The sequence below is a fragment of the Electrophorus electricus genome, chromosome 5, assembly GCF_041902795.1.
Source record: "Electrophorus electricus isolate QZ-2024a chromosome 5, ASM4190279v1, whole genome shotgun sequence".
NCBI lineage: Eukaryota > Metazoa > Chordata > Actinopteri > Gymnotiformes > Gymnotidae > Electrophorus > Electrophorus electricus.
In genome coordinates, this window is record NC_137501.1 from 4,594,777 (window position 1) to 4,617,500 (window position 22,724).

The 22,724-nt window shown below is 43.9% G+C and overlaps 1 protein-coding gene across 14 annotated transcripts in view; it reads left to right on the top strand.

Annotated features, from left to right (window-relative positions):
* Nucleotides 1–22,724, top strand: part of cacna1ba (calcium channel, voltage-dependent, N type, alpha 1B subunit, a) — a 100,779-nt gene that overhangs the window by 45,811 nt on the left and 32,244 nt on the right. For 6 of the 14 annotated variants that reach the window (XM_081715113.1, XM_081715117.1, XM_081715118.1 and 3 more), the window contains exons 7-19: nucleotides 8,699–8,814; nucleotides 10,973–11,050; nucleotides 11,547–11,630; nucleotides 12,721–12,939; nucleotides 13,784–13,896; nucleotides 14,057–14,169; nucleotides 14,499–14,630; nucleotides 16,408–16,480; nucleotides 16,566–16,683; nucleotides 16,831–16,898; nucleotides 18,029–18,135; nucleotides 19,316–19,378; nucleotides 20,998–21,033. In XM_081715113.1, the coding sequence (XP_081571239.1) occupies nucleotides 8,699–8,814; nucleotides 10,973–11,050; nucleotides 11,547–11,630; nucleotides 12,721–12,939; nucleotides 13,784–13,896; nucleotides 14,057–14,169; nucleotides 14,499–14,630; nucleotides 16,408–16,480; nucleotides 16,566–16,683; nucleotides 16,831–16,898; nucleotides 18,029–18,135; nucleotides 19,316–19,378; nucleotides 20,998–21,033 (1,320 nt within the window). The remainder of the gene's footprint in view (nucleotides 1–8,698; nucleotides 8,815–10,972; nucleotides 11,051–11,546; nucleotides 11,631–12,720; nucleotides 12,940–13,783; nucleotides 13,897–14,056; nucleotides 14,170–14,498; nucleotides 14,631–16,407; nucleotides 16,481–16,565; nucleotides 16,684–16,830; nucleotides 16,899–18,028; nucleotides 18,136–19,315; nucleotides 19,379–20,997; nucleotides 21,034–22,724) is intronic. The other 8 variants (XM_081715125.1, XM_081715121.1, XM_081715122.1 and 5 more) reach the window with 3 other exon arrangements.

Below are 22,724 nucleotides of genomic sequence, written 5' to 3' on the forward strand. Positions count from 1 at the left end.
GTTGCAGCAAAGAGCTAGAACCTGCTTTTAATTTATATCCTGTCACCAGTACAGCTTAATTAGTATGAGGATATGCCGATATGTTGGTCTGTTTTTCACAAACCGCTCTTCATTAAACAGTCAGTGCAGGTGAAGCACATACATTATCTAGTGAGACAGGGATTTTAAGCTGTGGTCCATATTGTCAGGTTTAGTTTTAGCAATATGCTCCTTGCTCCTGGTGTGTGGACACGCACTGTATTTGCAGCAGAGTTTGTGTGTGATGGGTCTTTTGTATATCTGTGCTCTGATTTTCTATGTAGGTGGGTGGTGGGTGCTAGATATTTCTGTTTCCCGATTCCTTTATCACACTGAGAGGTGCTTCCTTGTGGTAAAACTTGAGGTTTGGCTTTTCTGCACTCTGTGTGTGTGTGTGTGTGTGTGTCTGTGTGTGTCCTGTTTTGTTTGCATGATTTTACATAGGGATTCCAATCTGGCAACCTACACAAGCAACACCCCCCCCACACACACACACACTCAGTGTCCTACTGTCGCTGGCTGGAGTGCTACCTTTTGCTGTTGCTGTGTGGCAGACACACCAATCAGAGCCAGTCTTACCCACAGCTCAGGCTGGGGAAGCCCTTCTACACCCCCACCCTGCCATCCCACACTCTTCTACCTCCCTCTCTATCCTTCCATTGCCATCTCACTCTTTCTTTCTCTCCCTGTCACTCTCTTTCAGTCTCTCTCCCCTTCTACCAACCTCTCTCTCTCTCTCTCTCTCTCTCTCTCTCTCTCTCTCTTTCCACCCCCCGCCCCCTGCCTCCTAAGCGCCTGGTTAGAGCTAATGGAAACTGAGGGAAGCTCTGTGGGTGGATGGGAGGATAAATAAGATTGTGTTCTCCTGCTCAATAACTCCATCCCAGGAGAAGCCCAGCCAGTCTCTGCTGCTATGGAGCTGCTGTCAGACTCTCCTTCACCTCTGTGTTTGCCTCTGGTCTTCTGCCTCTGACCCATCCTGGTCCCTAATGCCTACCTTGTCAGCAGTGATGGCAGGTCATCCTGCTTTAATTGGCTTGATAACAGATGGTAGGTCATGTGACAACCATAGAGAAGCTTTTTGGTTTTTTTTCTATTTCATTGCTTCTCTATACATATATGGTCGGGACAGCTCATGAGTGTGAATTGCTTAATATCCCAAAGCCCTATGAAATATCAGCCTCAGAGTTCATGAAATAGAATGTTCTTTCTGAACCAGAGTGCACTACCCTAGACATTGTCTAATACACGTGCTATTTGTAATTCCCCACCCCTGAGAGAGAGAGAGAGAGAGAGAGAGAGAGAGAGAGAGAGAGAGAGAGAGAGAGAGAGAGAGAGAGAGATTGGTCATGTTTAGATGAGCTCCTGAAATTTAACTGCTTTAATAGTTTAAAATGAGATAAACTATAGAAAACAGAACATCATTAAATCAAATATTGATAGTAAATATTAATTAATTTTAAAACAACTAAACTAAAAAGAAAATATTAGATAAGATAGCAGAATAACAAAAGAACTGAGATCAGATAGCATAGCCTATCCAAGTCTAGCTTGTGAGTCAAATTCAACACAGCAGCTATTACAAGAGTTACCTAAATACTTCAGGAAAAGAAGAGACAGAGAAGAGAAAACCACAGCAAGAAGGTAAAGGAGGAAAGAGACAGAGAGAAGAACATTTATGCTACTGGAATAAATACAACAGAGGGAGAGTTGGATAGCATAAAAGACCTGACGAAGAATAGGCACAGGACACGAAGCTTAAGAACAGAACCAACAACAACAACAGAAAACAGCACCAAGAACTGGATTTGACTCCCTGCCCACAGAAACTCAATATATTAAGGGTGAGAAAACCACTGCTTTATTCAAAGAAAAACCAAAAATGATCAAAACCTTAGCTAGCTAGCTAACCTTGCTATATTGGTTAAACTTGCTAGCTAAATTCACAAATCTGTCAGTTGGTCTAAGCCCCCCTCTCACTCGCCCCTCAGACTGTTGGCATTTTTCAAATAATTGATATATTGCATCACCATGGCAGCATGTCCCTTTTGAGCTCCCTACACAGACCCAGTCAGAAAGTGGCAGACAGCAATACAAACTCAAAAAAAAAAAAAAAACCAAAGCAAAGAGAAATCCCAGAGACATTGTTCAAAGATTGCAGTGTTAGTAGAGGAAGAAAACCATCACCGATTTACTTTCCCAGAACAATAGCACTACCGCATAGCATTCAGCTGTATGCAAACACTTTGAATTAATCACAAAACGAGGCATCTGCACGGGCCCTCAAATATACATTTTTGAGGACTCCGAGAAAGAGCCATAAAGCAAACATCTGACTGTTAACTTCTACCAAAATACTACAATGATGGTGCAAGGGAATGGAACTGCACTGAAACAATTTTAAAGAAAAATTTCCCGGTCTTAAAAAACTAGCGGATTGTGAGAAGGAAGCGACTGAAAGAGGACCCCACGCTCCTGAGCCACTGTAGGCAGAGGAAGAAACCCAGCTCCCCCTCAGCCACACTGCCACCGTGGAAGACAGACCTGCCTCAGACACCAATACCGGTCTCCCGACCCTAGCCTCCACTCCACTATAGCACACGTCAGAGACCGTCTCTCCCTACTGGAGGTAGGCTTTGTAGAACTGAGGGAACGTGTCCAGATCCACCTCATCACCAGCAAAGACACAGGGTCTCTCAAGGCTCAGCTAAACCACACCAAAACCACACTAATAAAGAATGTTAAAGAGCAGATACAGACCCCTACTGGTCACCCAAACACCCCCCACACAGGGCCCTCTCAGAATAGGGCTGATGCCTCACAATCTCCCATCACCCTCACTCCTTTTGCTGTTCTACAGCAGCCTCTACTGCTCCCTGAAACAACCACAGCCCCCTGCCGCAAGGTGAAGAGCCGTAACGAAAAACCCCTCGTCACAGGCTCCACAATTAAACCCACACTGAAGTTGCTATACTCGTAGACTCTAATGGAAGATTCACACAGGAGGAGCCAGGCCAGACAACATCAAAAATATGGTGTCCAAGATCAACAGATGCCCACCAAATACTTTCTGACCCTAGTTTTGGCACACCCAACTACATAATCATCCACACTGGCACAAATGTCCTAAGAACAGAACAGGAGAGACCAGGACAACACCAGGAGAACTGGTCTGCCGAGTGGCAGAGAGAGCCCCTGCACCTTTTCCCAGTGCAAAAGTTAGAATGTCCACACTGCAGCCTCGCATGGACTTCTACCCTGACACCATCCAGAGAGCGAATGCAGACATCTCCAGAGGATGTGCCCTCCTGCCAAATGTACACCAGGCCCACCACTCCACCATCACCCCCACCACCTCTATGACCATCTCCACCTAAAGAAACATGTAGTCAGAAAATTCCCAAAGAAATTGAAAAATGTGTCCCTTGGCAGACACTGTTACACAGCAACAGAATACAGGAGAAAGTCTCCAAGACCTCACAAGCACGCCCAGAGTTACACGGTAACCAAAATCGCAACCACCTACCTTCACCTCAGAAGACCCCAAAGTCTGCCGAAACACCCGGGACAGCACAGTCTACCCCAACCAGTATAGAACACTCCACGAACTGGCCCAGATCTCTATAGCTCACCAACTTGACCAGCTCAGCACCCCCCAGCAGCAAAACCAGATCTCAAGCACCAACCTGGCTATACCTCCAGAGCAACACCATTCTCCCATGACCACGCCCCACAGCAGCCTGACCACACCCCCAGATCAGCACCTTGGTACCAGGACCACGCCCCACAGCAGCCTGACCACACCCCCAGATCAGCACCTTGGTACCAGGACCACGCCCCACAGCAGCCTGACCACACCCCCAGATCAGCACCTTGGTACCAGGACCACGCCCCACAGCAGCCTGACCACACCCCCAGATCAGCACCTTGGTACCAGGACCACGCCCCACAGCAGCCTGACCACACCCCCAGATCAGCACCTTGGTACCAGGACCACGCCCCACAGCAGCAGCACAGTTATGCTGAAGCCACCAAAACACCACCAAATTCTATTCAGATTGACATCAAACCACTATTGCAAGACATTTGTACAAACCTTATATAACAGAATACAAACAACCCTCCCAGATACGTTTAGGTCCCTCTCCCCTTAATTTATTAGTAAAAGAAGAGGCATATTACTCAAAGAAAAAAAATATGGAGCACTGTACACTCCTATCAAATACTATTTTGAAGAAAGTACTTTTTGTTTTACAGTATATCTCATTTTAAAGACACAATATGGCATCCATTTCAGTTAGTTTCAGGGCTTGAGCTCATCAGTCTCTCTCTCTCTCTCTCTCTCTCTCTCTCTCTCTCTCTCTCTGGCTTAAATTCTTTAAACAAAGATTTTAAAAGTTGCATCAAAGACCTTGACATCATAGTCTGACAGGAGACGTGGTGCAAGGCTGACATGGTCACTCGCTGTCCCAGAGAATATAGAGAAATTATAGTACCACCCCAAACGATGAGTTCAGTACATCAAGGCAGATGCTCAGGGGGATTAATAATCTGGTTTACATCAACATATAGACATTCTTTAAAAAGGGAAATACCATATTTGGCTCACAATCAAAAGCACTATAATCTCTTCCCAGAAGGACATATTCCTCTGTGCCACCGATATCCCTCCCTCGGAGTCCCTTTGCTACTCTGAAGTTTTCAGAGTTGGAAAAACAGGTGTGAGATATCCAGGCCCAGGGAAATGTGCTCATATGCTGGGACCTGAATGCCAGAACAGGGACTTCTCCCACATAGGAAAAGATTTGTCCTCTATTAATAAATGATCTTGTTTTAATAACAATTATTTTTGCCACCACAGAAACAACCTTGACAGTGTACTCAACAAAACTAGAAAAGAACTTCTGCAGCTCTGTCAACGTCTGGGTCTGCACATCGTCAGTGGTGGGACATGAGGGGACTCTTAGGAAGACACATGTTGTGCTCACCTCTTGGGAAAAGTACAGTAGATGTAATAGCAAATTTAGACCCATTCTAGTGCATTCACTGTTAAACCACTGACCCCTCTGTCAGACCACAGCCAAATTACTCTGTTGATTAATAGGGCAGAGACTGACTCTGCACTCACACAGCCCAGTAAACTGTACAACATTAGGAGACCATACAGATGGGCCCAAAACAGCACAGGAGAATTCCAGAAAGCAACCAGTATTGCCAAAATTCAAATACTAAAATACTATTCAAATACTAAATAAATTCACGACAAAGAAGGAGTCAATGTGGCAGTAAAAATCTAAATATGATCTTTGAAAAGGCATCAGCAAAAGCGAAATTAAAACTTAAGGGTGCAAAATCCAAACCTAAAAAAGGTTTGAAAATTGGTTTGATCAAGAATGTCACTTAATTTGGAAGGAACTTAGGAAATGATCAAATCAATAGTACAGAGATCCAAACAACACTAACATATGCCTTCTCTTCTGTGAGACTTTTAAAAATTGTAAACATACACAATACACTCAAGCAACTGACACCAATTTAGGAGTCAATCAAAACAAACCAATTTTAGGACAACTGGAATAAAAAAAGAGACCATGAAGAAAATGCGATACAAAATGGGGACATTTGGACAAACCATTTCCAAACTCTCTTCCAGAAAGTAGAGTCAAATGCAAATCTTCAACAAAATCCTATAAACAAAGAAACTGGAGGAGCTAGAATTGACTGTTAAAGATTATCAAAACCCATTAGACTTCTTAATTACTGAGCAGGTGTTTAAGGAGAAAATGAATAAACTAAAATCAAAGAAAGCATGTGGGCCTGACTGTATACTAAATGACATGATAACATTTTCAAACTCAAAATTTAATTTGGCTGTTATAAAACTGTTTAACCTGCTTCTGAGTGTAGGTTTTTTCCCTGAAATCTATAACCAAAGACTAATTACACCAATCTTTAAATCCGGAGATAAATTCAACCCTAACAATTACAGAGGCATGTGTGTGAACAGTGATCTATAGAAGTTAATGTGTAGCATTTTAAATTCTAGATTTCTAAATGTCTTTACTAAACAAAATGTTCCGAGTAGAAGTCAAATTGGATTTCTTCCAAATTTCTGCAATACGGATCATATTTACAACCTACACAGCCTAACTAATAAATATGTCAAATAAAAGCAAAATATTTGCATGCTTTATCGTCTTTAAAAAGGCATTTGAGTCTTTCTGGCACCAAGGTTTATTTTACAAAATTATAGAACGTGGTGTAGGGGCTAAAACATATGATCTCATTAAGACAACGTACATGGGAAGTAGGTGTGGAATACAAATTGACCATAAATGAAGAAATTTCCACTCTCAGGAATGTGGAGTGAGACAAGGTTGCTGTCTAAGCACAACACTTTTTAATATCTATATTAATGAAATGGCAAAAACACTAGAAGAATTTACAGCTCTTGGGCTCACTCTGCATGACTCAGAGATTAAATTCCTGCTCTACGCAGACAACCAGATTCTGCTGTCCACCACTGCATAAGGTCTACAACAGAGCCTGGACCTGCTGGAGCAGAACTGCCAGACCTGGGCCCTGGACCTGCTGGAGCAGAACTGCCAGATCTGGTAGTAAACCTGAAAAGGCTAATGTCATGATATTCCAGGAAAGATCCAGATCTCAAGGATCAAAACACTGATTTACATTAGATACCAACAATATTGAACATTCAAACAATTGCAATTATTTAGGGATCAAAATGAGGTCTGGACATTTTAACTTGGGAGTGACTGAACCGAGAAGAAAAGCACGCAGGACTTTCTATGCGAAATTTGGTTAAAAATATTTGCATCTGTAATTGAACCAATTGCCCTGTATGGCTGTGAGGAGTGGGGCCCACTTACAAATCAGGATTTCAACAAATGGGACAAACCCTGCATGCAGAGCTCTGTAAAACTATTTTAAAGGTGCACAGGAACACCACAAACAATGCATGCAGGGGAGAATTAGGCAGATGTCAATTAATAATAAACATACAATAAAGGGCAAATACATTCTGGGCACATTTATAACACAGCGACCCCCACTCATATCATTCTATAGGTCTGAAGTACCAAGAGCTGAGCATAGAGAACAGTCCCCTCACTCAGCTGGTCCTGAAACAGTTCAACATTAACACGCACTAATACTAAACTAACACACACTAAAGATACACATGCTCAGGTCCAGAAAATAACAGCAAACCCAATCAAAATCACTCAAATTACAAAACAACTCAAACAAAACTACATCACTTATTAGGAAACAATCAAAATCGCAGATTAAAATGTTGTGTTATGTTATGTTATGTTATCTTATGTTATGTTATGTTATGTTATCTGGTTCTGGCTACCTAAAGAGCAGTGAGGGGACTATGAGGATGAGACTGAGCTGCACTTTCTAACTAAATGTACAAAATTTACCCAGATTAGAACAAAATTCTTTAACAATATTAGTCACATGTTCCTTAAGTTTAAAAATCCCCCTGAAGGTGCCGTATGTAGTTCAGCACACTGGCATTCCTGGCACAGTCTGCAGGACAGTGAGTAACCATATGGGATATCAGCTACCAGAGCATTTTATAATTAGATTATTATTATTACTATTGTGGTTGTTGTTGTTGTTGTTAATAATAAAGGTAATATAAGTATTGTTGTTGTAGTTATATTATTACTATTGTTGTTGTTATTACTATTATTTTTAGCCGTTGTAGTACTGATGTTGTCTACTATATCTTTTGTTTATCATGTTAATTTCTTCATCAAAGCTTTGGCAATACAAATGTGAATATTTGTCATGCCAATAAAGCACCATTGGCTTGAACTGAATTGAATTTTGAGAGAGAGCGAGAGAGCGAGAGAGTGAGAGCGAGAGAGAGAGAGAGAGAGAGTGAGAGCGAGAGAGAGAGAGAGAGAGAGAGAGAGTGAGAGAGAGAGAGAGAGAGAGAGAGAGAGAGAGAGAAAGAGAGAGAGAGAGAGAGAGAGAGAGAGTGCTGGTCTTGCAGGCAGATTATGAAATATGACCGAGAGAGAATGACCCTGTTCCTCCACCCACCCATGGGCAAAGCAGTGGTTCTTCAGGAAGTTAGTCCACCATTTTGCTTTGGGCTTCTGATCTTCTTCACATGCATGACAGTGACGTCCCCTTAACTTTGAACTTTATGGTGGTGTTTGACATTGATCCTACCATCCCTGATTTCAAGTGCTTCTCTCCTGTGGTCTGGTCACACTGCTTAGAACTTTAGAAAAGTGGATAATCATGATGAGTGCCTCTCCGTAGCCCTCCTAACCTGCGTTTGGCTAAATTTACACTACTCCTCTGTCTCTCTCTCTCTCTCTCTTTCTCTCTCTCTCTCTCTCTCTCTTTCTCTCCAAATGTATTCCAGCTTATTCGTTTGGAAAGACAATTTCTATCAGTGCAAACTCCTGCATTTTTGTCCTTTGCAGGTAAAACACAGTGTAAAACACACACACAGAGATGCACACACACACACACACACACACACACACACACACACACACACACACACACACACACACACACAGAGGTATTCACACACATATCATGGCCATATTCCCTTGATGCTTCTTTGCAGTTCTGACTGTTTATGAATATGTGTGTGTGTGTGTGTTTGTGTGTGTGTTCCTAACTACAGGGAGTTTGCTAAGGAGCGTGAGCGTGTCGAGAAGAGACAAGAGTTCCTAAAGCTGCGCAGACAGCAGCAAATTGAGAGAGAGCTCACCGGCTATCTGGAGTGGATCTGCAAAGCAGGTCTGCCTCATACATACACTGACAAAGTCTGTGTGTGTGTGTGTGTGTGTGTGTGTGTGTGTGTGTGTGTGTGTGTGTATGTGTGTGCGTGTGTGTGCGTGTGTGTGCGTGTGTGTGCGCGTGTGTGTGTGTGTGTGTGTGTGTGTGTGTGGAAGTGCGTGTTTGTGTGTCATGTTGCTGACTTTAATATTACAAATTATTTATATATATTAATAAACTCTCAGTAGTCACTGTTTATAGGCATTATTCAGTAATGATTAATAATTACATCTTTGTGTCATTCCATGTTTCAAGACTGTAATGTTGTATTGTTTTAGTGGCTGCTGTTTTTAAGTGTTTAGAGGAAGTCTTAGATGCAGGGCCTGTACAGCCTGAAATGTATTACCTCTTTAACACTTCAGGGCAGGTCCTCCCTGGAGTAAGCCTCCGCAATCCCCATTTCTTGAGCTTTCTGTCTCTCTAGCCCAGGTGGACTCATTTTACTGACCTGTGTGCAGTAGGCTGGATGATGTTGTGCTGTTTAATGTCAGTGTTTGGCTTAACAGAACTACTGACCCCCCCGGCTCAGTTTGAAAATGTCTGGGCTGCAGTAGATCAGAACTTCTACTCTCAGTCAGCGCAATTTTTGTTGCTGTTGGTGGTGTTGTTTTTAAGTCACCAGTGACTCCAAGGCACTGACTGACAGTGAAGTCTCATTTGTGATGGCTAGTTTTAAGAACTACTTTAAGAGGATGATGGTTCTCGCCAAGGTTCCCTTACTAGCAGCAGTTTGCAAAACTTGATGCCGGAGCCGTTCTTTCCCAGATACTCGACGCTCTGGTGGTCATGACACTTGGACCCCCATGGAAGGTTGAGCAGAAAGCCTTTTCCCTTCACAAAGCATAATTTAATCCATCTACTGTTTAACTGTGACTGGCATCAGTGCTGAAACAAGCAAGCAGCTTTGGGGGGGTGGTGCATTTGCGGCACCTGCCCTATTCTGAAGCGTTTGGCCACGTCAGATCGGACTTGATAGGTCACATTCATCATTGCAAGTGGTTTGTAATGTGAACGCATCTGTAATCTGAAATGGAACGCATGTACACATTGGTATGTTTTTGCACAACTCATCTGCCATCTGCCCTCATCCTTCCACTGGCTCCTGCTGCTGAAAATTCTCTCCTCCATAGTGGTTTTGCTGTGCTTCTGGTGTTGGCTGGTGACAACACCTTTAAGCACATGACAAAAGGCCAAAAACCACATAAATTCCAATCTGACCACCATCATTCATGTTAAATGGCCACAAATCGAATACATGTCCAATCTAGGACCACATATGAAAGTAACTCGAATCTGATTTGAAAAAGATTTGTGTGTCTACCCAGTCCTGAAAAAAAATCAGATCTTTGTCACTTCAAGGCAAAAAAAATCAAATTTTTCTACTTTCACTTTCCCATCCTCTTTCTTTCTTGACGGCCCACCAGTCTGACTCCAGGGAGATTTAACTGGTCTGCAGGAGCAATTTCCCATGGTGCCCGTGTTTTGGTTTTCCAACTGGGTAAAGTCAGGCTCTGGTAAATTCTCCCAGGTGGTTAATTTCGGATGTGCTTGTACTTGACGACAATCCTGGAACGGGTCTGTTGTTCCAGATTGCTCATCAAACTATGGCACAATGCCTTGGTGTAATTTGAATTTGATTTGTTTAAGAAATTTGTTTAGGAAATTTCTGGAATTTCTGGAAGTCATATGTAAATGGTTGGGTTAGGATTTAGTTTTTTCAGAATAAAAAACAAATCCCATTTTGTGTGCCTGGCATACCGTATGGAATTCTGTCTCAATGTGAATATATTGTTACAGTTTGCAGATTAAAAGTGTTTACATGAATTTTCACTCAGATTTGGAGTTTTTCAGCAACTAACACTGGCCATCTTTACTGAGTGAAAATACCTGTGAAAACACACAAGTCCATTCCCAAGTATATTTTCATTCTGTGTGTGTGTGTGTGTGTGTGTGTGCGCTAGAACATATTAATCCTATATCTACTAGCTCATCAAGCCTCTCATTAGTTTCAGTGTAGTTATCTGATATTGAGCAGTAATTGATCGATACACATTCAGATTCATAACCAAAATAAAAAGCCAGAAATGCATGAGGTTAAGCTCTATTCTGTGCCCTTCAGAGGAAGTCATGCTTGCAGAGGAAGATAAGAAGTCTCCCCTGGACAGCCCCTGGTACAAGAGGAAATGCAACAACCCAGGTGGGAGTTGTAGAATGACTGTCCATTTTGAAACATGTGGCCGTGCCCAGCAGGACTGTCCAGAGCTATGCGAGCTTGTCTATTGGTCAGATTGTCAGGGTGAATCTAAGCTATGAACTTCTGGTCAGTTGTTTATGCAACATTGTATTTTGATTAGTCTGTGTTTCCCACATAAAGTAACGTGAGCACATGATCAGCTGCACTTTGACAAAGTCTCACTCTGTAGTCGTGCGTTTTAAATCGCATGCCTAATGGATTATGGAATTACTGTAGTGTTTGGGGTTTATCAGGTTAGTAATGGATATGAGCATTGCTTTTCTGCTGGTCCCGGTGTGACGGTCCAGCTCACACAGTTCCTGGATGAGCGAGCTGTTTGTCTATGTGTGTGAGCTTAGCTTCAAACTCCTCCGTTCCTCGCCCCCAGCTTTATCGGAGCTTATCGTGGGCCGTGCTCGCCCGGTCACGTCGTACCTTTACGTGTCTCTTGTGTTTTCAGTGCTGAAAAGAGCCAAAAAGAGCAAAAATGACCTCATCAATGCAGAAGAGGGCGAAGACCACTTCACCGATATCTCATCAGTCGGTAAGCAGCACACTGGACGCTGATGCCTACCCCGCGGCCCTCATGGCCCACGTTCCTGAAGATACTTTAGGTCTTGTCCCAAACCAAGGTTATTTCCCACCCACTTTGACGTTCAGGTGTGATGGACAGTTGTTACTTCTCAGATGTTTGCAACACGTGGGTAACATATTTTCAACATATTGGTACTTTGCCATTATATTAATTCAAAAATAAATGTGTCTTAGGGGTCTATGAATTGAAAGCAGTCACAGACACCATGCTTCCTCTAAAGTGTTTTTTAATTAATGGTGTATCATCTTCGAGTTGAAGCATTGATTTAACACCCAGCCATTAATATATGCACACTCACATTCCCACAGACAGGTTCAACAGAAACGCACACTGTTCACTGAGGTGATAGAGGCCAACAGACCCAGCGCCTGGAGCTGAACTTGGGGGAAGGACAGATGAGCTTGAGGGAAAGGCAGATGAGGTAGTGGGTGGGAGAGCAGACGAGGGCCCGGCCACTTTATGAGGCTTCACTGGTGTCAGATTTCCAGATTAAAATAGCCCATGGAGCGATTACTGCTCGTCTCTCCCAGCGAGAGTTACAACATGCTAATGGCGTGATTTTTCACCCATGCTTCTTTTTCACACTCTGTCTTGACATTTGAGTTTAATTTGAGTTACGGGGGGTTTAATATAGCGCGAGGCAGGAGGGTATGTGCACACGGGCGCAACCTCGTCTTTGTGGTTCTGTTGCAGAACACATGGGGCATCATTTTGAAAATGTGTCCTAGATAAATGGTCCAACTTCAGTATATTTTGTCTGAGGTGTGGTACCGGTGTTATGGTGGAGCTCTGCTGAGTGACCACCTCATATTAATTTTTAAATTTGTGGTTTCTAATATCAGCACCACAAGTGTTGTTACGGACGGTGTTGTTTGGGAAACTCCTTTGTAAAGCACTAACACGGGAAATCCTGGTTTTGCTCAATTTGACTCCGGCTCATTGCAGTAGGCCCTGCGTGTGATTTCGGGGTGCGACACCTTCGCGGTTCTGAGCGGAGGTGTTTACTCGTGCGGTTTGTGGCTGTCTCCCCCCCCCCAAGCGCCGCAGGGCTCGCCGTTCACCCGGGCCAGCCTGAAGAGTGGCAAGATTGAGAGCTCATCGTATCTGCGCCGCAAAGAGAAGCACGTGCGCTTTTTTATCCGCCGGATGGTGAAGTCACAGGCCTTCTACTGGACGGTGTTGTGCCTGGTGGGCCTCAACACGCTCTGCGTGGCCATTGTACACTATGACCAGCCTGAGGGACTCACCTACGCCCTGTGTGAGTACTCCACCCCTTTGGCTCTTCCCACCTGCCCACTCTGGTTCTGGGCCCCTTGGGCTCCACGACCCTGCCTTATTGCGGTTGCCTTTATTCTACTGACCTCTGTTGTTTGCACATTTTTATTTTAAACCACTGAGCAGTCCTTTGGCAAATGTTTGATTTAAAATGTGATTTTTTTTAAATGTAAATTCGACCTGAACTAAATGAGGAAGAAGATGTCAGTTAGCTGAAGCATACAGCTGGATGTGTTGGGAAAACGTGGAATGTGCAGGGAAACACAGACAAACATGCAGAGGGTGCAATCTTCTGGCCCAGAGCTGGGGACTGCTCTTATAAAGGGTCATGGTCATAGATGATCATAGATCAAAGCACATAGAAATGGCAGAGTCCTATTAGCTAGCAGATCTATCAGCCGTGGGCACTAGTTAAAGCCACAGTCTGACAGCATGAGACTGTTGTCATGACTTGTAATCGTGATTCCTGCTCTAATGCAAATTGAAATGTTGTGAGTAACAAGCATAAGTATGATCTGTGCATGTCTCGCGGACACGAGGATGCACGTGTTGTGAACACGAGGGGGCACGTGTTGTGGACAAGTGTTGTAGAGCAACATTAGGAATTAGGAAACAGCAGTGGTAAGAAGGAAAGTTCTCATACGGCGTAGGAGTCAAGTGATGACGTGAAAAAACATTCTTTGCTATGGCCGTGTGTCTCTTTGAACAAAGCGAATGCGATGCAAGCAGTCTGAGATGCATCTCAAATGTGTGAAAAGTGACAACGTAAGTAAGACGACATAAGTGACTGTTATTGTTCCATATGAACTCTATGCTTCTGGGAGCAGATCTAGCAGAGTTTGTGTTCCTGGGTCTGTTCTTGACTGAGATGAGTCTGAAGATCTATGGTCTTGGGCCCAGGAGCTACTTCCACTCCTCCTTCAACTGCTTCGACTTTGGGGTAAGCGACACGCCTTCGGCAGTCATCGCGCAGCATGCGGTGTTCCTTAAACACATAGCAGAGTTTGTATGCTCTCGGCTCCTTCTCCCGAAGCTGAACGCGTGTTGGCGGCGTCAGACTGAAGCCTGTGCTTTGTGTGTCCTTACTCTGTCATGTGCAGGTGATTGTGGGGAGCATTTTCGAGGTGATATGGGCGGCGGTGAAACCAGGCGCCTCCTTCGGTATCAGCGTCTTACGAGCTCTGAGACTGCTGAGGATCTTCAAGGTTACAAAGTATGTGAAGTCGGTCTCACATGGGCCAGTGCTTCTGGCCTCTGTGACCCTGGCCCTCACGTCGTGTATCATCTGTATTCTGTTTCAGGGAGAACCCTACAAATGTGTGGCTATCGAGAAACACAATACAAACCGAGTCATGAAACATGATTCTTCCTTCATATTACAGTCTATCGATGATTTATTGTGAATTCTGAGACTTCTTTCTAGTCACATTCTCTTTCCTAAACCAAGTTATTCAGTATGCAGTATTGATTAACTGAAAGCATTTTGGGTGAGGTATGTGTGTGTGTGTGTGTGTGTGTGTGTGTGTGTGTGTGTGTGTGCAGATACTGGAACTCTTTACGGAACCTGGTAGTGTCTCTGCTGAACTCCATGAAGTCCATCATCAGCTTGCTCTTCCTCCTCTTCCTCTTCATCGTGGTTTTCGCTCTGCTGGGGATGCAGCTCTTCGGGGGCCAGTGAGTATTAGGCCTCGTGCCCAGTCCACTTCAAAGCGCTTGCAGCCTCGTCTATTTTAAGCGCTCTTACAGATGGTGTATTGTTTATACATTGTTGGGGACCCGTCTCTGGGGATGCGTGGGTGTGTGGGGGGAAGGCGGGCGGTGCTCTTCTGTTCTGTTCGCCGACTCCCTCACACAAACGGAACTTTTAAACGGCGAACCTTCCTTGAAAAATGGAAGGCTCCTCCAGGCTCTGCTGTTTCATTTGCGCCGAACTCCTCCTTGATAACCAACATAGCAGCGTCACGCAGGAGGAGCTGAGCATCTCCTTTGGCTGTGCCATGAATTATTGATGGGGCAGAGGAGTGGAGGAATCGCCCTCTCGCCACAAGGCAAATATCAGTTTAAATTCATAAACATACAATCATGCCGTCCGCAGTAACCCTGACCGCATTGTACAAACAAACAGCGTGCACAAATGTTACGGAAACGAGGCGGAACCGAGATGCGAATGAAAACCTGGGTACCAACACCATGGTAACCCCCCCCATGCCCCGCCCCATTTTCCCACAGCTGGGACAGGAGTTATTTCGTCATGGTTCCAGTGCTAATCGTGGGATTGATTGGGAAGCTCTTTTGTGTTCCTGGGTGCCTTTTCTGTTCACCATCGACTGAAATGATGAACTCGCCGTCAGTTCTGCAAGGTCATTTCCAGTGTGTCACGGGTGAGGGGTGCACCATGGGGCCACCTGTTCATAGCAATGAGGCATGAGGTTGTGGCCCTGGCGATGAGGAACGAGGTTGTGGCCCCAGACCTACAGCAGACAGAAATATACATGCTGTGGTTCCTCGGGATGGATTTTGCCATCACTGCTGTCTTTTTAAATCCTAATGTGTTGTTACATTAAATAGAACTCTGCTTACTTTAGATGCATAGACATATGAACATGTGTAAGCCAAGAACTGAACAGTAGATTAGCTCAAAGTTAATGGATTACATAATCCTTCTCATGTTTGTGGAAGACTTTAAAAGGTCTCTTATTAAAATAATGTGGGATGGGGCATTTTGCTTGAGCCTGGTCCCTTATTCACATGCACGCACACACACACATACACACACAAACACACACACCATTGAAAGGAGTGAAGACCTCAGCTACGAAGAATTTTTTTTCAGAAGATCAGGGGAGAATAAAGCTCTTCCTCGCTTCTCTCCTGTTCGGCACTCTCCTCAGCTTTGTAATTAAGTCCCGCAGAGAGCTGGAGAACGGAGCAGGAAGGGGCACTGTTGAGGGAATGAGGTTCTGGGAGTCTAACTGGATTCCAGTTGGTGGATTCATGTCCAGGAGCACTTGCAGGCTTAATCTGTGCTTTTTAGGCATAAAACCAGGGTAAAAATAGAGTTCGTCATGGAATATGCATGGATGGCTTTGCTTTGACAGTTGTGTCACGGTTTATGGCCAGTGTTATGCCATCATTGCCATGCTTGAAATTAAAGTTTTAATTGAGTTAGTTATATTTATCTGTATGTTTATTGTTTATCCCTACACTAGTGTGTGTCTGTTTTTCTGTATAAAGCTACTGTGACTGTGTTTGCCAACTGTGATATTTGAGGTTTTTAATTAGTATAGATTGTGTGTCCTATCTTGTAGGATGTGAGCGCTATCTTTTTCCAAAGGGTGATAGGGTAAAATGGGCACTTAACCGAAAGCCATAAAGGCTGTCCAAAGCTGCCTGCAGGAAGATGCCTCCAAGGATTTCTCTAGATGCTCCCTACATTTCTTCTGTCTTATAGGTTCAATTTTGAAGATGAGACCCCAACAACAAACTTTGACACCTTTCCAGCAGCCATCCTGACAGTATTCCAGGTAAAGTGGATCGTAGAAAGTTTATATTGGCAGTTGGGGCTTTACAAGACTCGTTGATACTTATCTACCATACCTGCTGCTGTAGATTCTGACAGGAGAAGACTGGAACGCTGTGATGTACCATGGGATTGAATCTCAGGGCGGAGTGAAGCGTGGAATGTTCTCCTCTGTGTACTTCATCGTCCTCACTTTGTTTGGAAACTGTATCCTGCTCTGGAGCAACGGCAGACAACACTGTGTTATAAAACCCAGAAGGGGGGAGATATAGAACTACATCAGTGCAAGTGCTGCAAAGTATACACATAAACACACACCCCTGAGTATTATGACCTTAACACACATCTGATCAGACACTCTTCTCAATGTCTTCTTGGCAATTGCTGTTGACAACCTTGCCAATGCACAGGAACTCACTAAGGTGCACATACACTCTCTCTCTCTCTCTCTCTCTCTCTCTCTCTCTCTCTCACACACACACACACACACACGTGCGAGCAAACACATCTGCACCCACACACACAATACGATCAAGGAAGCAATTCAGCTCTCTGAAGATCAACACAGATAGGTCATTCAAACCTAGGAGCACAACTGCACCCATGCCAGTCCCCCACATATGGTCCTACACATCTGTTTATTAATCTACACTGACTTTGCACACTTCCCCTCTAATACATTTGCACATCTGCACTTTACATTTACAACATATTAGCTAATAGTCTGATACCTACACTTTTGATTTTGTTCATTGCCACATTGTCCATTAAATATATGTGTATAATTCCCATCAATCCCATTAAATATATGCATATAAATGTATATAAATCCCATTTACACAACTTGCATAATTTATTTATCTGTACATCTTATTATATTTTTATTGTATTTTTACTTATTTTACTTTTAATTTCATGTCTTGTTTGCTGGTACCAGATAGACACCAGGAATTTTACTACATTCTACTGTGTGATATATGTAACATATAAAGCTTGGATTTGATTTGATTTGATTTCACACACACACACACACACACACACACACACACACACACACGCACACATCTCCTGACATTCTGTCACACTGTCCCAGGGCAGACAGTCTATGAATCTCCCCTCTTGTGTTGCGTTTGCGGGGCTAAAGAGGGCGAGATCCTATCTCTATGCCGCCATATACTCGCTCCCGATATCACCTCCCTAGCACTGTCTGGGAGAGCTGTTCACCACAGACCGATGATTGTCTTGCTCAGTATCTCAAGCTAATGGGGCTCTCCACTGCAAGCTGGGTTTATGGCGTTACATTGATACTGTACCTACAGTACAGGGAACGGCTGCGGATCCCATTGTTCCACTGTAACGTCATGGTTGTGAACTGGTAATAAAGGTAGTATGAAACACTGGTCACATGTTAACGATTTTCACTTGGGTCTGTTTATCTACTTATCGGTTTGTTTATTTATATCGACTTTTTCCAGTCTGCGCATCTTTTCCTCCTTTTCCCTCTCTCACACTGTCTCCCCCTCATCCGTCTCGCTCTCTCTGTCTCTCCCAGGATGAGGAGGAGCAGGAGGAGGCCATCAGTAAGAAGCTGGCCCTGCAGAAGGTGAAGGAGGTGAAGGAAGTCAGCCCCATGTCAGCCGCAAACATCTCGCTCGCCGCGTAAGTGCAGGCAGCTTTAAGCCCCGCTGCTGTGGCCTAGGGCACTTCCAACTCTGCTGTCTTCTTTTCCCCCAATGATGGCTAAGACATTTTGTGTGTGTGTATGTGTGTGTGTGTGTGTGTGTGTGTGTGTGTGTGTTTTATGTACGTGTGTGACCCCAATCACATTAAATTATTGAATACTGCATGTGAGTCACTTTGTAGATCAGCATGGGTTATTACACTCTATGCGTGTGCATGTATGCGTGTGTGTACGGCTGTTTCCGTCTGTCCATCGGTGAGCTCATCTGGGTGGTTTGTTGTACCTGTGTTGTACCCGTGACTGGCTCTGTTCCCACTACAGCGAGATGCACACTTTGACCCTTCAGTGAATCACTGAGAGCGTGTAGAGGCCGATGGATCTAGCAGGGATCACTAATGACGGAAAGGCCTATTGAACAGGCATAAACAACATGAAGAGTGCATTATACCCAGAGTCAGATGACTGCTCAGGAAATTCAAGTTCATACCTAGTTCACTCCCTAGAAGTATATCTTTCACTTAAATACCTGCTATTGTTTTTTATTGTAATAAAACTGCATTGTCTATCCTTAAAATATAATTCTTGCTAAACCAGCAAAGTGCTTTACACTGAAAATATTGAGCTCAGAATTGATCTTATGGTCCTTGTAGTGTAATCCAGCCCTCTGCCCTGTAGTGTGATAACTGCCAGATTAGTGTTACCGGTTTGTTTTCCTGAATCTTAATTGGAACTTTAAAAAAAAACAAAACACACATTTTCTTACATGTTCATTTTGAACTTTCTTTATATATGACAACATATTTCATCTTGAACTTTCTTTGCCTTGGAATCAGTTTGATTTGGAATCAGTTTGGCTCTCATTTACAAATCATTTTTCCTTCTCCTGGAGACCATTTAAAATGGTTGATGCCTGGATTATAATTATCACACCAACATATCCATAGATTTGAAGGACAAATGTGTTTGTAAATAACGTAACACCCTGCTACTTTTCTCATTCTGTTGACATGTCTGTCTTGATTTAATAATGAGTTTGTTACACTGAGGTGACGTCTGTGCGGTGGGGCGGGGCCAGACCGTGTGATTGACAGCGCCACTGTCTCAGGCGACGCCCTCTGTTTCTTTCCCCTCCCATCTTTTTTTTTTTTTTCTTTTCAGTTTTATAAGGCCAAATGGAGGTGCACTGTCACACAGCTCCTCCCACTCCAGCTCTGATTCACCGTGAGTTTCTGTACCGTTACAGCCTGCTCCCCTTACTTCCTGTCTTCCTTAATTCCAAACAAACTCTGTCACGTCACAATTTCTCTCCATTTCCAGTCAATTTATATGTGCGTCAAATCAGAACGTGCTGTCTTATAAATCTGTATACCATTCAGTCTGTACTGCTTGCAGGACTGGTGTAGGAATAATTAGAATTGTTACTTAAAATAATCAGACAAATGATGCAAACCTTAATATACTTTATGCAGGGGGAGTTTGCTAGTTTGCTGGTGTGAAGAGCACCATGCTGTAACGCGTGTCGGCCCGAGTGCCGCAGGGCGTAGAGCAGGACGCGCAGACTTCCTCGACAGGGATGACCATTTATTACATAAATGACAGCGGTACTCACACGTATTACAAACGATGAACATGAAACGACTTGACATTTAAACAAACAGGATGCACACGCTTTCATAAGGGCGAAGGAACATTAACATGTTACATCCACAATGACCGACTGCGCCGCACACCCTGACGTGAGTTTAAATACACGCAGACAAAACGAAGTACAGGTGTGCGCAGGCGTGGCCACAAATGAAAGTCCTCCTACTGCACATGGCTGGCCAAACCACGTGCCTCGCGGGAGGCGAGCGTTCCGTGACACGTGCTTAGCTCAGACGCCTGTAGGCTGCGGTGTATGGACGCTGGGTCAATGTTATGGTTGAACGTTAGCTGTTCATTTTAGCAGCACTGTTCTGTGCTAGCGCTTGTGTCTGCGCTGTTGTGGGTTAACGGCAGGGCATAGCTGCGGTTTATCTGCTGCTCTAGGTTAGACGTAGCACGTTAGCTCTGAGCACTGGCTGTTGGGTGTGTGAGCCAATATCCAGTCTGATGTCTGGATAGGAATGAATGACACCGCTGGAGCTGCAGCGGCTGTCAGTGCCCAGTGAGTCAGCACTTTTACCAGCCAAAGCCTGCAGTGCCCATGACTGTGAGCACACACACACATACACATGCATGCACTATGTATACACACACATAAACACATATACACGTACATGCACACGAACAAACACACCCACATCACACATGCACACACGCAATCAGACACATACTCAGTAAGGATGGATTCGTCCACTCTAGAAGATGCTTTGTTTATGACTTTCATAGCAAAGTTTCATAGCAAACTTTGGGCTTTCATTTTGAACTAAAACTACTCAGCTCAAAACATTACCCCCACACACTTGTCCGGTGCGAGATTGCATTCATATTAGATGACTACCTGCGGTGAATCTACACAGCAGAAATAAATCGACTCTACCACCAATTGGATTCGTCTGCTTTAATATAATTTCTTTTCCTGCGTGTACGTTTTGTTGTTTTGTGCCATTTAAAACTGCTGCACATTTGTCCTGTATGTCTGTCTATCTGCTTGTATATTGCCCTGTATTCTTCATGTTGAGTGTCTCTGCTGTCTTTTAACCCTTGATCTGTAATAGATTGGAAACTCCTAGTGAGTGAGTGAGTAATTGTGTGAGTGAATGAGTGAGAGGATGTGAGTGAATAAGTGCTTCTCTGTGTGTAAATGTGTGTGCACGTGCCTGTGTGTATTTGACTGTGTGCCCCTGTATGTGTTTTAGGAGTTATGTCTGCTCTCCTGCTCATCACTACTTGAGGTAATGGTATCACAGAGGACTTGTCTGATACCATCTTCCATTACTAAATCTGTCCACTGTATCTATATTTCACTACACTCCTCATAGTGTTTGGTGTATTGGTGTATGCTGGACATATGAGTCTGTTCACTTTGCCCATCCTCCATTTCCTGCGTCTGATATCCTTCGTAGTTGAGTTAGGGACACACGTGTACATGGATTCTGCCATACTCTCAAATTAAGTGGGTGTTCAAATTCCTTTATGGTTTTTCCCCTTAGTACACAGGGAGACTTTAGAAGCAAAGGAACCCCATAACTGCTAGTCAAAAAAAACCCCTATTAGTGTCAGAGGTTAAAATGCTTCTTCCTAACGCCTCTGCAGGGTAAACTCTGGTGGGACTTCCAGGAACAGGAGCTACTCCAGACTGGCTCATTCCGACTCACTGCCATAGTGGTGCTCTGGGTGTCCCTGTTAGTCCCGTAACTCGTCACCTGCGGCACCGTCCACCAGTCGCCTCCCTCTGCAGCCCGCTAGCCGCGTGTGCTGTCTGGAAGTCAGCCAGCCCGCTGACGGAGCGCTGAGAATAGATCGGAGGAGAGGGGTCCAATCACACCAGCTCGAGCATGGTGTTCTTGTTCTCTTTCTCTCTCTCTCTCTCTTTTACTCATCAGCAGGACAGTTCCCTATGATTATTCATGGGTTTGTTTGTTTTTTTCCATTACAGCTAAATGATTTGAAAATCATGCTGCCCTGAGTTTCAAAAAACATAAATCTAAGTACATCAGCCTTGCAAAATTACAAATTGATGTTACCATGACTACAAAGAAAAATAAAAACAAAACCTTATTTCTTTACTATAAACATGGGCCAGTTATAGCCGTTTACAGGACAGTGAATGAGTGGTTCGAGGCTAATGTCATCTTTGATATGACAACGAAAAGTGCAGCTCAGAATGAGATCAGGTTCAGCATTTCCCGGCACACATTACAATATTCCTGACTGCATTAGCCGTCTAAAAGCTTGCGACAGCTACGAGCTACAACAGAGGAGAGAGATGACCTGTGGAAAAGGCCTTGCCACCCTGCCAAACTCATATGAAGGCCTGTATTATAGTCCTGTTATAAAAGGCTACGACAAAGGAGTTCCCAGTAACTCAGGAAGGGAGGAGAAAACATTCAGCCATGCGATTTCAGCTTCAGCAGCTGAGTTCTATCAGTGCGGAAGTAGTGCTTTGTGTCCACCCCTGAAAGTCATGATCCATAGGCATCTAATATTGTGTTTGGGATGCACGGTCCAACGTTGGCACAGGCATTAGCTGAAGGGATACAGCATGTCAAGCCATGGTTGACTGACTTATGCAATTTGACATCCATAAAGACCCTCTTTTCTCTCCCACTTTCTCTGTCTATAACACACACACACACACACACACACACACACACACACACACACACACACACACACACTTCAGCACACATGAAACAACCCAAAATGCAACATTTGCATTTGCACAGTTATGATATGGCTCTGTCTAATTCTAATTAGATGATAAGTGTAACTTAAGAAATTGGTGAAACAATTGCAAATAAGCAATAATGCAATATATATTCATAAACAGGAGAGGTTGCGAGAAGTTCAATGGGGGTTTAATGGGGGAAGAAGTTATTTTTGCATCTTCACTGGCGTCAAAAGGTGGTCTTGACATGGATGG